At 42.1% G+C, this 14,671-nt stretch overlaps 1 protein-coding gene across 1 annotated transcript; it reads right to left on the bottom strand.

Moving 5' to 3' along the window:
* Positions 1 to 1,264: 1,264 nt before the first annotated feature.
* slc12a9 (solute carrier family 12 member 9) lies at positions 1,265 to 12,226 on the bottom strand. The gene is made up of 14 exons (XM_085469974.1): positions 11,968 to 12,226; positions 9,986 to 10,223; positions 9,740 to 9,874; positions 9,504 to 9,641; positions 9,092 to 9,394; positions 8,883 to 8,990; positions 6,659 to 6,770; positions 6,425 to 6,582; positions 6,253 to 6,335; positions 6,049 to 6,173; positions 4,760 to 4,952; positions 4,486 to 4,660; positions 3,360 to 3,506; positions 1,265 to 3,264 (listed from the first exon to the last, which is right to left on the bottom strand). The coding sequence occupies exons 2-14, from the start codon at positions 10,188 to 10,190 to the stop codon at positions 2,438 to 2,440; spliced, it is 2,709 nt and encodes a 902-aa protein (XP_085326100.1). The 5' UTR covers positions 10,191 to 10,223; positions 11,968 to 12,226; the 3' UTR covers positions 1,265 to 2,437.
* Positions 12,227 to 14,671: the final 2,445 nt, after the last annotated feature.

The following is a 14,671-nucleotide window of genomic DNA, read 5'->3' as shown; positions in this document are numbered from 1 at the left end:
TGATGTTTGCTGGAGCCACAGCTGTAAAAGCTGCTGGTCAGGATGTCGGTTTGTATATCTGGTGAGAGGGAAACATGCAGATGAAACCAGGAGATGTCCTTACTGAATCATCAGAGCTGAGCAGGGGATGGAGAAACAGGTTTACCTTTTAGGTGACATGAATGAGTTGAAGGGAAGTTATGAACTGTTTCTGAGAGACAAATAACACCAGGATCCTTTTTTTTAATGTAGCTGACAGCTGGTAACTGTGCAGGGGCGGGTCTAGCAAAGTTTTGCCAGCGGGGCCAGGTAGGGCATTAACAGGGAAAGGGGGACACAAAGAAATACCTTCTTATTCTCATTTAAAATGTCTAGCTTTTAATAAATAATTATCTGAAGCTTACAACCAAAGTTTCCATCTGGTGTAAAATGTATAGAAATCATATATATAACATCGAAGCAGCTGGAATCCACAGCTGTGTGTGTTCATGGAGCTTGCATTTTCACCTGCTGGACATCACTACCTGACAAGTTTAACTGTCTTCAGAACATTGCAGAGGCCTTATTGACAGTATTTGGTTCTACATATCTGTGTAAGCAGATTTTCTCACATGAGTGTCCTCAGGTAGCCGTCTGAATGCTGGACAGTCGGAGACCTATGTCTCTGAGTGGGAGACCAGAGATCACATTAACATGTGTGTCTCTGTATTAACAAACATGCCATATTGGCCCAGTTTATTTTTCTTATCATTGTTGTGAGGAGACCATAAATAACATTTGTATTTTCTGTTGTATAGTTCATTTGCTGTTATGGAGTTCTTGTTATGGATAAAAAGTGTCTTTTTTTTTTTTGGTTTCATCTGTGAACAAATATAATTCTATAAAGTGGTTCTATATAGTGTGTAACCGTTAATATAGAGCGTTATTAAATTTATTGCTAATGCAATCATATGGCACACTGACTTCTGAGGAAATTTTAAATGGCACTCGTCATCAGAAAGGTTGCCTACCCCTGGATTACAGTAAAAACACTAATGCAGTAATCAGGAAAGTGAGCAATCAAGAGTGCAAACTGTGTTTTAATGAGATTAAGATGAAAAGTGCATCAACACAACAACTTCTATCTTTAGCTGTGAAGTATGTGGAAAAACTACAGCACTGTATAAAAACAATGAGAAAAGTTAACGTGGGCGGAGTAAATTATTCTGCAGTAAGAGTAGTGAGAATGACTTTTCTGATGTGAGAATTGCACTGAAGGCAAAGAAAAAAAGAATCGTAATACAACTGGCAGATATGTAGATTTGATCTGTTTTTATTACATTCTGTGGTTTGAACACATAAGTGGTTACAACAAAAATATTAATTTACGTAACAGCTCCAGGGATGACAACAGACAGTGCCTGTGGCAGTAATTTCAGTAATATTAGAGTGCAAGAGTCCAAAAGTGTTCTCATCAAGCACAAACAAGAACACGCTGATGCTTTTTCAGCAGTGACAACAAACTCGGTGTGTTGTGACATCTCATGTTGTAAATATGGTTACTTGAATATTTTGTAAAAATGTGATGAAAACTTGTTTGTCTTTACTGGTCTGAAATGTCATCCTCACCATGAAAGACTGAAATATGATTATATGAAATATATTTGTTCAGCGTTATTGTTATCATTATTTATCACCTCCAACGTAACTGAATAACCCTTTCTGAAGTACTTTTAGAGTCTGCTCTGCTAGCACCAAGTCCAATCCACTTTTTTTTTTTTTTTTTTTAAATAAACACAAATAATAGCAACAAATGTATCATTCTAATGTCAAAACTGTAACAATTCCTTTTATATCACTGGGGAAAAAATTCATAAATTGGCATGAGGACATGAAAAACAACAACAAAAACAAATAAATACAAATCTGAATGAAACAGGGTCCCAAACAAAAGACGTCTTTGGATCTCTTGGTCCAGCAACCAGCAGAAACATGAGAGCGAAGGAACGAAAGTAGGCAGCAAAAAAAAGTACAAACAAAAAGAACACAATGCCATTTAGAAACTGAACTAGAGGAATTTATTCTGCACTCGTTTTTGTTAATCCAAAGCTCAGCATTTCAGCACTGAAATTATAGACAGATATATTCTATATGTAATGCCCTGGGCAACCCGCGCAGCTTAAAACAACGTGCGCGTTTGTTACGAAGAGCCTTTGGCCTGATTTTGTTTAGACAGGTCTGAAGATAATGCAAGAAGAAGGTTGTATCAACAAAAGCAAAGTATTCTCCCGGTTCCTGGTTCAGTTGAAGCCAGTTCAATAGTTCAAGTATATAAAAATAAGGAAATATCATATTTAAATGAAAGACCTCAAGTGCTACTTGACCATCGTTGCTACCCGCATTTAAGTGAACAATGAGATAACACACTATTTCAATGACAAATCGTACTGCGATGACAAAAAGTCATCACCGCACATGCTCAGAGGTCAGTGTACGTGACTGGGGTGACGCCGTGAATTAGAAGCGTTGGACCCAATTCATTGGTCACTGCTTCCAGCTGAGCTAGAAACACCTGTGACTGGCTGCGTTGTGAAGGAGGTTGAGGTAAATACAGGAAGCGAACGGTAGCTTGCGAGCTGTGCTCCATCAACATGTGGTTCACTGCTGACAAGAAGCTCTTGGACGGAGCTTGTGCTGGCTCTGCGGTGGGAGTGTGGTGCTGCACCACAGAGTCCCATGGCACGATCTTTATCGACGCCCTGATCCTCAGCTTCCTCAGCAGCTCTCGAAAGGCCTCTTCGTTGACCATCCATCCCTGGTCGCTGGAAGCGGTTCCCACGTTGAGGAAAATTCTCATTTTTGCATGCCGCCATTTGTTGGACATGTTGAGTACGCAGGCCATCTGCAGCAGAAAGAGGCTGCACACGTCCTCGTAGTCACGGCTGCCCGGCTGGAGCAGGTTGAGCGGCCACACGTCTATAATCCGCTCCGAGCCGTCAACCTTGCTGTCTTTATCTTCTCCCTCTAACTGGAAGAAATACCGACCCAGGCACACGCTCTTGTTCATTTTAATGGCGTCAGAAATTATCCCAACGTATTCCTCTGGTGCGAGCCACCGCGGGCTTTCTGCATCCCGGACGGGGGGGAAATGAGCCTGCAGTGAAGGCAGGTCAACCCCAAAATTAAATTCATCCTCGCCGCCTCGTTCCACTGCTGTGTCGCAGAAGGCAGAGTCCTGCAGGAGGAAGTCCTCAGGAGTGCAGCTGTCATAGAACCCCAAAATCAGCATGTTGGGCTTCATGCCACCTTTTAGAGGAATGTAGGAGTCAGCACATAAAGTAACGTCACACTCTGGACTGAATGCAATCACCAGAAAAGCGAGGAGACAAAAATGAGCTTACCTAGGCCTGTGATGCGAAGCAGATGCTGAGTTCCCTGTCTGACAGTAGGAGAGAGTGTCAGGTCAACAAAGGCCTTCACCCCAAGTTTATCAACTAGGCTCATCCAAAAGTTGTACTGCTGCTGGACTGGATCTGAAGGCAAGGTGTCTAAAACACAGAGTAGACAGAAAAATACATTCACCAAAACTAAGCTGAGAGCTTCATTTAATAGATGCAATTTCATCAAGGAAATGGTGAGTGGTAAATGGACTGGTTCTTATACAGCACTGTCCTGCTCAAGCACTTAAAGTGCTTTATGCAACATGTTTCATTCACCCATTCATAAAAGCATGTTTTTCTATGTCTAAGTGCTTTCTATCTGATATTCACACACATCCACACTCAAATAAACATCTGGAGCAACTCAGCTGGAGCCTCTCCAAGATGCCACAGAATGAGTCGAACCCTGGTCAGGTCCCCAGGCTATCGCAGGGCTAGCACATAGAGACAGACAACCATTCACACTCACATTTGCACCTATGGGCAATTTAGAATAATCATTTTAGCTAACCTAACCCACACAAACATCAGAACATGTAGACTCCACGCAGAAAGGCCCCAGCAGGATAGTGGATTGTGGCAGTATGGATTAAGGATTGAATAAAAAGAAATGTAGTTCCGCAAGGCCAAATCAATAAGGAGCTAATTATCTATCTGAACCCTCAGTTTGAAGCTACTGTGCCACAGGAAAAAAGTCAAGTGCAAAAGCTCCTGCACATTAAGTCCCCACAAGGAAACTTTTCATGATGGTATGTGTGATCAGGCCTGTCAGAGCTCATATGAATCCTACAACTTACAGATGACTGCAAGTTGATTCATAGCGTCAGGCTTTCCAGGCACAGGACATCAAAAGGTAGGTTTTAGCTATAAATACACAATGTTTCAGCACTACAGGTAACAAAATGCTTTGGTACGAATTAGTCACAGAACCCAAACAGTGCAAAACTGATACTGAATGTGAGTATCTGAGGCCTTCAAACAACAGCAGCAGCAACTTCAGTTAAGTCATAAGCAAAACCACAACGATAAGAGTAATTTAATACTGTTAGCTGCAGACGGCCATAACACGCCACCTAATGAGCATTACCCAGATCTCCCAGCTGCACATGACCCAGCACATACAGTCCTCCCTTCTTCAGCTGATTTACAAACAGGATGAGCTGGCTGGAAGAGCGGGGGTTGGCCACCATCAACAACACCTGCGGCCTCCAGAACTTCACGTGGTCTTTCCTCACATCCAGCATCAGCAGATACTTGCGCACCTAAAAACCAGAGCGGATAAAGAGAAGCGAAACTATTGAGAAACTGTAGTGCATGCTGGACTTTGTGTGTATGAGTGCGAGTGACTGTGTCCAGATAACCTGGTGGAAAATGAGAGCCTGGCTGATGTAGCCCCAGCTGCTAGTGGGCGATCTGTAGTGGAGGAAAAGCAGCAGCAGTAGGAGGAGCACGATGCTGCCCGAGGAGTACACGGGATTGATGACGAACATCATGGCCAAACAGCTCACAATCCCCAGCAGGCAGGTGTGCCAGGAAAAGAGCTGGAAGGTTGGTCTGTTAAACACACACACAGACAAGACATGAACAGCACGAGCGGATGGATATCACTTTTATGGCAATATATGTTTAGCTTTTGTAGTGTCACAGAACAAGTGTTTTCTTATGTCCTTCCAGAATTGATTAATTGATTACACTTTCATGGTACCATAGCACAATGTTAAATGTAAGCACAGAAGGACTAAAATGCTCTCGGGCTGTGATATTTACAGTCCTGTTACTAAGTGCTTTCAACTGCTTTGCGGTCACAATCAAATCTATTAACCATTTGTTCTCTGAAAATGTCAGACGTTTTTTGAAAAATTACCATCACATCTTTCTTGTCAACACAGACTCCTAACAATTAAAGAATAACCTCACGATAATACAGAAAAGCAACAAGTTCTCACATTTGCAAACCTAAAATGTTTTTCACTTTTGCTGGAAACCATTCAGATTATAACCAAAATCAGCTAATGCAGTGACACATTATTGCTGCAGCTTCACTGCAACTTATCCTCCTGCTGAATTCATGCTAATATGATGAAGCTTGCTGTTGTCTGTTAATGTAACGACAGTGTAGGTTCCACAATGTCAACAATGAGTTGCCACTGACAGAGGTCAGCAGACACCACACAAGTTTTTATTGTTCTTTCACTACTGGTTGATCAGTATTTATTACGACTCTACTTAAGACATTTTGCAGAATTTAAAACCTTAAGCATGAGTTAAGCATTTTAGTCATTAACATGTGCATATTTTGAAACTAGACATCACAAGCAAGGTGTGGCTCTGAATCAAAAAGCACTGGGCACAGCATGATAGTGTGGTAGCAACTTTTTACACATATAGTGCTTTATCAGCTGTTTTACACTAAACAGGGCTACATTTTATAACATGAACACTATGCTAACTTGCACATTAAGTCAAAAGTTTAAGTGTTTAAAAGTGTTTAATGAGGTGATTAATCATGCAAGTAGTAAGGTTTTGGGTCCATACGAGTTAACCTTTAAAAAAAAAAAAAAATCCTAGTTTAAAGCATTCGTCCATTGGCTCCATTTTTTTTAACCCAGAGGCTACAGCCATCTTTTAATATACAGTCTGTGCTCATTACCTGAAATTTGGAGCTGATGCCCACTCAAGCGCCAAACAGGCCAAGTCAACTGCAGCGTAGGCAAGTAAGTAGAAAACAGTCACCAAACCTGCTATCACATTGAGCTCCCCTGCAAACACCACGCACTGCAACAAGCCACAAACTACAGGTTAGTCAACCAGTTCCAATTTCAAAAACAGGGACCTGCGGGCTGCAGGAACTCACCTGTGTCAGGCCCCAGGTGAACAGCACCGCCACCCAAGGATTTCCTGAAGCTGATGTGATGGCAGCTGGGGCTAATGGCAAGCCTTTGAGGAAAACCATTAAAGTTTCATAATTAATCCCATAAGAAGTATAAAAAAATATTAAAAAAAAAAAAAAAAAGGATGAGCCTTACCAAAGAGGTGATCCAGAGCAAGAGCATGCAGGATACGGGACGCTCCTATCATGGCACACATCGCTGCTGACAGTGAGGCGCAGTATATCCCAATAGTGACAAACGGTGGCCATAAGTTGATCCGTTGCAAAAAGCCATAATCTTGAATCAACAGGGTCCTAAAGAAATATGTTTGTTATCATAACTCAAACGTCCTATTTTTATGTCATTTATATTTGATAAGCCATTTCCGACCTGTCACAGGTAGCGCTGATCATGAGGAAGAGCAGGACGTAGACGATGAAAGTGTAACTGACGGCTATGATGGTGCCTTTAGGGATTGCAACACTCGGATTCTTCAGCTCCCCTGCAGAGATGAGTGGAGTAAGAGCTGCTGTCATGAAGTGCATGTTTATGTACGTGAGACCAATTTTTGCATGTTCATACAGTATTGTGCAAAGGTCTTGAGCCACCACCGATTCTTTATACTTCTCTGATAAGGAGCCAGACTATTATGTTTCAAGGAATAGTTCTCCAGGCTTTCAAAAGAGCTTTTGAATTGGCCGCTTCTTCACTCATTTACACTCCAGTAATTGCACCTGACCATCTCCAGAAGAATGTCTTTCATAAGCCACTTCACACTGACACCTAAAAGACACCTAACTCAAGGGATGAACCAGTGTTGCGTTTACACAAAACAGACAACTTAGCGCAGAACCAATTTTAAATTGTACCTTTAGGCACTTTGTTACCAGCAACGTGTTGCAAAAACACATCATTTGTTGCCGTCTAAGGAGCTTGGAAAGAAAAGCGTCTGGACTTCTTTAAGTTGCTAGAAGACGTTTCACCTCTCATCCGAGAAGCGTCTTCAGTTCTAAGGGTCAAATGGTGGAGAGTCCCAGTGGTTTGCGACACGAACTGTCTGCCATCTATAATCCAGTTTTGAGATCCCTTCCCAGACGCCTTAACGCCCACTCACACCCTGGGCCATCTGACCTCAGGAAATCACATGATAGGGTGGGCCCAGGTTTCACAATGAGCTCACCCGAAACCCTGGCTGATTGGGACCCACACCCAGTTTCACACCTCGGCTCATGTGATTAGGTAGAGGATCATCAGGGGGTCCTTTTGTCCCTCTTTGGGGGGATAATACTGCCACTGGGTTTAAATCTGGGACTCCCCACCATTTGACCTTAGAACTGAAGAAGCTTCTCGGATGAGAGGTGAAACGTCTTCAAGCAACTTAAAGAAGTCCAGACGCTTTTCCTTCCAAGCTCCTTAGACTACGATGACCTGGATGACTGAGAACCTTCACAGACATCATTTGTTGCCATTTCTTAAGAAAAGATAACAAAGTTTGATAGATACAAAAAAGTATTTTTTTAAATATTTACATGATTCCCAAAGAGCTATCAGCTGAAAACTTGACACATGTCAGCTTAGTGTGCAGCGTGTCCTTAAAAACTATTTGGAACCTGGACAAGTGGAGAACAAACGTCTACTTGTCCACTTGTTTCCAGGTCTTAAAAAATATCCACAATATTATCTGAAAGTCATGCCCTTAAGAAACGAGAAAAGGTCCAGCTAAGGCCTGACAGAGAACTGAGAAATAAATCTCGTCCACCAGTTGATCCATAAACTGTTCGCTGAAGCTTTATCAGAAACAATCTCTGTGAAAGGATGGCTATCAAGGAATTCTTAAGAGAAAAGGAAATATGTACAGAGGAGGTCAAGGATATTTACAGCCATCTGTGAAACACAGTGGAGACTCTGTCAAGGTTCTGCACTCCATTTCAGTCAGTGGTGTCAGAGACCTTGCTAAAATTGATGAAATTATGAATGTCATCAGTTTGCAAACATACTACCAATGCAGAAAAAAACCTACCTGGACAGAAAAACCACACAGTGGAGCACGATCAGCATCGAAGCATTGTGACAGAAAATGGAACAAAAAGCAGCCAACATCCAAAGACGAGCTTTGAATGTCTTTCAAGAGGCCTGGAGAACTATTAGTGAAGACTACTTAAAGACATGACAGGGTGCATTAAAGAATAAAGTTGAACACACCAAATATTGACTTTCAAGCTTGTTAGACTCTGTTTTTGTCTTTTCCTCTCATGTTTTCATGTATCTTTGCACTTTTCAATAAATTACTCCATGCATTTAAATTCTTTCCTCACAAAATATAAAGAAATGAGGGATGACTCAAGACCTCTGCGCAGTGCATAATGCACCATGAGGAGACCTTGAGAAAACAGTCACAGAGATCTTTTGGGTATTGTGGTAACGCAAGATAATATAAGAAACGATAACAGGAAGTGAAAGTCCTGCTTTTAAATCTACCACTAGATTTTGGTAGAAACTGCAATATCTGCCTCTGAAATGTCGTTCAAATAATCAAAAAGACGTAAACGTTCAAGAAAAAGGAAAGTATTTAAAAATATCGCTAGTAGCACTGTCACCCCCAACAAATTTTCACCTGACATGTTGGCTCCAGCCATGATTCCTGTGCAGCTGGTGAACATGACCGCAAACACGGTGGCAAAAGACATGACAGAGTTGGTGCTGTAGTCCAACGAGTAACCAGCTAGAGAGAAAGGGGGAAAAAAAGAGGAACCTCAGCAAGACCTTAAATAGATGCTTCCCTGTCCTTACAAGCATTAACACTTGTGGCCCATCTATACTTACGGCCCAGGTTGTTCTTCAGTGTGGTGGCGCTGAAACCAGTGTAGCTGGCGTTGTAATGGAGGGTCTGGTTGCTAGGTCCGTGGTGGGTAATGAAGAATTCTTGAGGTTTGACTGCTACAGAACTGATGAAGACAGACAGCAGCGATACAGTGACCACCAGAAGGATGACGAAGGCAGTGCGGGAGTAGATGTGGGCGCCCACCAGACACACAAGCAGACACAGCAGAAGGATTACTGCAGAATACAACACTGTGCACCAGTAACCCTGGGGAAGCACCCGCACGCCCGTGGACACAGAGGAGTCTAAAAAGAAAAAAATCAGGCAGAAAACTTATGGGATAAAGTAAATGAAGTAGATCATTTAATGGAAAAAATATATATATAGTGAAACAAAATACGAGTAGGACCTTACCGGGATCTGCACCAAATACATCAAGTATGGCTTCTACGAGACCTAGAACATAGCCTCCACATGCAAAGATTTTTGCTAGAAAGAACATTAAACCAATACTTCCTCCAAACTCGGGTCCCAGAGACCGGCTTATCATGTCTGATTGTGTTTTTGTTAAGGCTTATGGTTCACCTGAAACTGTGGCAAAGGATGATTTTAAAAAAAAAAGTTTGAAACAGTTTGGTCTGTAAGGATACAATACGCTCCACCGCCCTGTATCGCACCATTGGTGGAAATAGCACAGATGGACAGTATCGTAAGAGATATGATGGTGTAGGCTACAACCACCATCAAAAGAGCCTGCAACAGGCCCGCATGACCAACCACAAACCCTGCAAAGAAGGAGATCACACCACGTGAGTCACTACAGCACAATGACGTGAGCCATTAAAAACATGCCAAGCATGGCTTTTTTAAAATCTGTTCAAACATGCGCCTCTCACCTGTTCTCAGAAATAGCACAATGCTGAACATTGAGAGGACAGTTGGCACCATAACACCGAAAAACGTGTTCAATTTTCGAGGATTCTGATTTGGCGTCCCGGAGCTGGATTCTTGGGTGGGGTCCGCATCCGTGCCACATACCGCTGCAGTCACATTCAGACCGCACACCCCTGAGGTGATCAGGGGCGTGTGTTCGTTTGACATGGCTGCAGAGAAGAGGTTCTGCTTAGTCTACTCCTGTGGAAAAAAAGAAACCAATAGAGACCGTTTTAAAACCATTTTGAAGCAGTTCTACGGAGTTTAATCTGCTTCAGGCAGGCAGCATCTGAACTTGGAGTTGATGGCCTGAGTCACTTCTACCTTGTCTGTCTGCTTTGTGCACAACACAGATTGCTGTCATTTGTTAAGCCCAATTTATCTCTCACTTATCTCCCATTCTCCTTTTGTTGACTTGGACATATGAAAGCCTGCAGGCTAAAGGGCGTGGCACGGTCAATAGGAACTCCATTTTCACACAGTTTTGAAATCACGCTGAGAATTTGCCTCCTCGCCCCTTTCAGTGCCTCCTAAAAACAAGTGATCATCATGTGAAACAACAGCAAATGCCCTAGAACGTCTTATAAATACTTACAAGCCCTGATCAAGTAGTTACTCTTCACCAGCTGAGAATTAGCTGGTTTAAAAGTAAGTACTTTTGTTTTTTCTTTATCATCACGATCAAACGCTCACATGCTGCAGAAAGAATCTGCAGGCCAAGTTTATAGCAGACTTCATTATGAAGTTCCTGCTCACACTTCAGGTCGGTATTTGTAGTCACCTGATTCACAGCTGCTTGTCTGTTTTGACATACAGGAGAGAGAAAAAAAAACAGCAGCCACCTCAGCTGAGCAGCAACCAGGTGGCCTTGCGTGTTTTGTTCCTCTCAGCATTCGCTTTGTAATTATTCCTCAAGGAGATATTTTTCATCACTGAACCAGCAGAGCAGCTTTCTGAAAGCTATTAGCTCAGCTACAGAAATCACATGATAGGAAACCCAGACTGCCACCTAAGTCATACACAACAGAGCTTGACTGAACACGCCAGGTACATTTTCTCCAAATTATTATAGAGGGTTCTAGCTAGCAACTGATTTATGTCAATGATACTATCTGTTAAATATCGGATTAGTTATTAGACAGTTAATTTAGATCTATTTCTCAAGGATAACAACAAAAAAGGGCAAACACTTATTGGTGTCACCTGCTCACATGAGGTTTTCCTTTGTCTCATTTGAGACATAAACTAAAGAAAGCGTCAGAAAGGCACTTGAATTCACAGAGCTTCTCAGCTGTTATTTGTTTTGTGTTAGTTGCAAGTCTTTCGTAAATTACATAGGCTTACCCCCATCATGACAAACGACTTCTTGGTGGTTATAAAAGGGAAGTTAAGCATTCAGAGATAGCCACATGCATCAGTTTGTGAGTTCCTGTATTCTAGTTGATGCTGAAACGGGCATTATGGCGCATGCTCTGCAAGATGCTGTCAGTGACGCACTGTGCTGAGGTTTACGATGATAAATGATGATGACGACGAAAACCACGATTCAGTCTATCGGGAATTATAGGCCCTCCTGGGTCCCCGGACCCTATTTTTATAAACATGTAGGTAGGTAAAATAAATCACCGCTTCCGTCACATGTACGTTGGATGAGGGTGGAGCAACTGGAGCATAAAAACTTTACATCTCCAGAGAAGGGTAAATCGGGGCAAAAGCGTAACTATGCGTGTGCTGGTGCATTTTGGGTAAATTTCTCCCCAAGCCCGACGGTCAGGAAGTTCGGGCCGGCTGATCCCGCCATAATGTAAACAACACAGCTGATCTAAATGCTCCTGAACTGTCATTCAATCGGCAAAATCAAACATGTTTGCCACGAAACGCGCCCCGTGATGTGATGTGCCTTCCCCCCGCCCCCAGCTAAAACACCGAGCAGAGTCAACCTTACCTCTCGGCACACTTTCAACCACTTCCTGCTTGTGAACTCCTTTTGTTGGTTTGGAAGCTGGGTGTTTGGTTGAGCCTGTGTCAGTTGTGTGGAGAAGTCTCTCGCGTCAGATGCGCAGTAGACTCACAAATGTGGAAGCAATGGGCTGGCTGACCGAGATTAGCTTCCCCTAGAGTTGGATGCTGCGAAAGATGTGCTGCCCAATAATAATACAACTACCGCGGCACGCCTCGTTCCCTCTGTTATTTGTTAAAAAGTGTCACGGGAGAGCTGACACTGCTCATGTGACTGCCTACAGGGGAGGGCAAAACATTACAAATATGAGGAAAGGTACTGCTTGTCAGAGAAAACCACGCCCCCAACTGGTGGCCTCGCCAGGGCTTTATAAGTCACTTTAAATAAGTGTAGAAGAGTGCAGGTGATGACTCTGGATCGCAGTCTGTTCTGAGCAGCCTGTACTGAGTACTGTATGAACACCGGCTCATTTAGCACACAGTATAGGTCGATCTGTATCCTGGAGTGCAATGCCATTTCTTCCCTCCAGGGGTCACCAAATATCAAAGAGGACTTACTGGTCAAACATGGGCACCGACTAAACCTGTCAAATAATGGCGTTTTTCTTGATTAAAAACAAAAATAAAACCCAAAGAAAATCAATCTGTTCATCTCCATCCATTCAACTCCAGGAAATCAAACCACTTCTCGATGTAATCGAGAACGTTTGTGCGGGAGTTGCATAATGTCGGTGGGTGCATAGCCTGCAGACTGAAATGTCATGCAGCATGTGCCCTCGGAAGCACTACTGCAGTATCAACATCTGATCAGATGTTTGCAGAAGGCTCTAGTGCACGAAGTGCTGTGCAAAAGTCTCGAGCTGTCCCTCATTTCTTTCGTTTTTGCTTCCAAGTCTTGTAATTTTTTTTTTTTTTTTTTTTAAAGGTATTGATTGGTTCTCCAGGTTTTTTGAAGGCCTTTTAAAGATTTTTTTTCTTTTTGGACACTGGCTGCTTTTCCCCTTATTTTCAGTTGTTTATTAAGCCACTTAACATTGACCTTTGAATCATTCAAGCTCAAGACATGAGCCAGTGTTGTGTTTACTCAAAACAGAACACTTAGCAAAGAACCTATTTTGAATATCTTTTGGGACTTTGTTACTATCAGCCTTGTGCAAAAGCACACAGTTTATTCAAGCTTCTTCAGCTGAATCTATTTTTTTATGCCAAAGATAATGGAGTTTGATAGGCATAAAATAGTATTTGCACCAACCAATGTGATTCTCAAAAAACTATTAGTCAAAAGCTTTGTATATCTTGGCATGGGGTACAATGTGTTCTCACTAAAATCTGAGAAAATTGAACAGGTAGAAGACAAAAGACAGACCTAAGACAGCCTCACCAGGTGAAAAGTATCTAAAAGATCATCAGAAGGGTGAGTGACAGTGGCTGTCAAGAAGCCATTCTTAAGGAAGGAAAACACAGAGAAAAGCTCAGGTATGCTAAATTATTCAAGAGCTGGACTGAAAAATCAGTGGCAACAGTTTTCATGGGGTGATGAATCCTAATCTGAAACTTTTGGCTTCAGGTTATCATCTGTATGTACGACAAGGACAGGAGAGAAGTGCAACAGTAAGCATGCACAGCCATCTCTAAAACATGGTGGAGGCTCTCTCATGGTTCGGGGCTGCATTTCAGCCAGCGGTGTTGGGAATCTTGTTGAATTTGATGGGAATATGAACTCTGATTTACAAAGTAACTACTTTTATTAAAGCGCAGGGTAAAAACCATTCACACTCACATTTACACCTATGGGCAATTTAGAAGCAGTCACCACTTAACCTAACCCCACTGACCTGGAGAGAACAATGCTAACGCGTTGCCCTATCAGAACAATCTAAATAAATACTCAAACCTCTTTTAAAATTGTAAATTCTGGAAGGTATGAGCATGATTTTCAGCTTTAATGCACTCTATATTAGAGTTAGTCTCTTGCTCATCTATAAACTACCCCATATTACTGCAGGGTTGACAGTCTTGCACTGGCTCACTGTGTATTAAAGAATTAAAAAGTAGTGCTGTTTGTATTTAAAGTCTTAAATGGTCTTGCAGCTGCATATGTGATAAATTTTGTGTCCATACATAAACAGAAATGCATCAGCTGTGGTTGTCTTTAAATCAGAGCGGATGAAATACAGCTTTGGAAACAGCTGAAATGGAACTGTTGCTGGAGGACAGGTTGCTGTTGTGTTGTTTTATCTAATAATTCAGTTTAATTTCAATTCATTTTTATTTATATGGCACAAATTCAAACCAACAGTTGCCTCAGGGGACTTTATATTTAAGGTAATGACCCTACAGTATTAGAGAGAAACCCCAATAATGACACAGTCCCCTGTGAAGAAGCACTTTGTGACAGTGGGAAGCAAAAACTCCAGCAGAACCAGGCTCAGAGAGGGGCAGCTAACTGGATGAGTATGATGGGAAAAATAATGTGAACATCTTGACCATGAATTTTAAGGAACCCATTTATTTATTTTTATGTTACTTTTTTCTTGTAAAGTACTTTGGTTTTGGTGATATATAAATAAACTTTACTTGCTTACCTACTTTATTTTTCAGCATCACAATGATCCCAAACACACACCAATGCAGTAAATGCACACCTAGAAAGAAAAACACACACTGCCACATATAAGTCATGGACTGGC

This window comes from Copadichromis virginalis, linkage group LG10, assembly GCF_057382275.1.
Source record: "Copadichromis virginalis isolate Kocher_CV1m ecotype Utaka linkage group LG10, C_Virginalis_male_GT1.1, whole genome shotgun sequence".
Classification (NCBI taxonomy): Eukaryota; Metazoa; Chordata; class Actinopteri; order Cichliformes; family Cichlidae; genus Copadichromis; species Copadichromis virginalis.
Note: the sequence above shows the minus strand (reverse complement) of the source record. Positions and strands in the feature narration are given on the sequence as shown.

What these genes read in the sequence shown, in the direction of transcription:
- slc12a9 (XM_085469974.1), bottom strand. Translation starts at nt 10,190, where the DNA reads ATGTCAAACGAACACACGCCCCTGATCACCTCAGGGGTGTGCGGTCTG. An exon ending in TGTGCTATTTCTGAGAACAG is followed by an intron (nt 9,875 to 9,985) that starts GTGAGAGGCGCA and finishes CCTTCTTTGCAG; the next exon opens with GGTTTGTGGTTGGTCATGCG. An exon ending in ATCAGCGCTACCTGTGACAG is followed by an intron (nt 6,583 to 6,658) that starts GTCGGAAATGGC and finishes ATATTTCTTTAG; the next exon opens with GACCCTGTTGATTCAAGATT.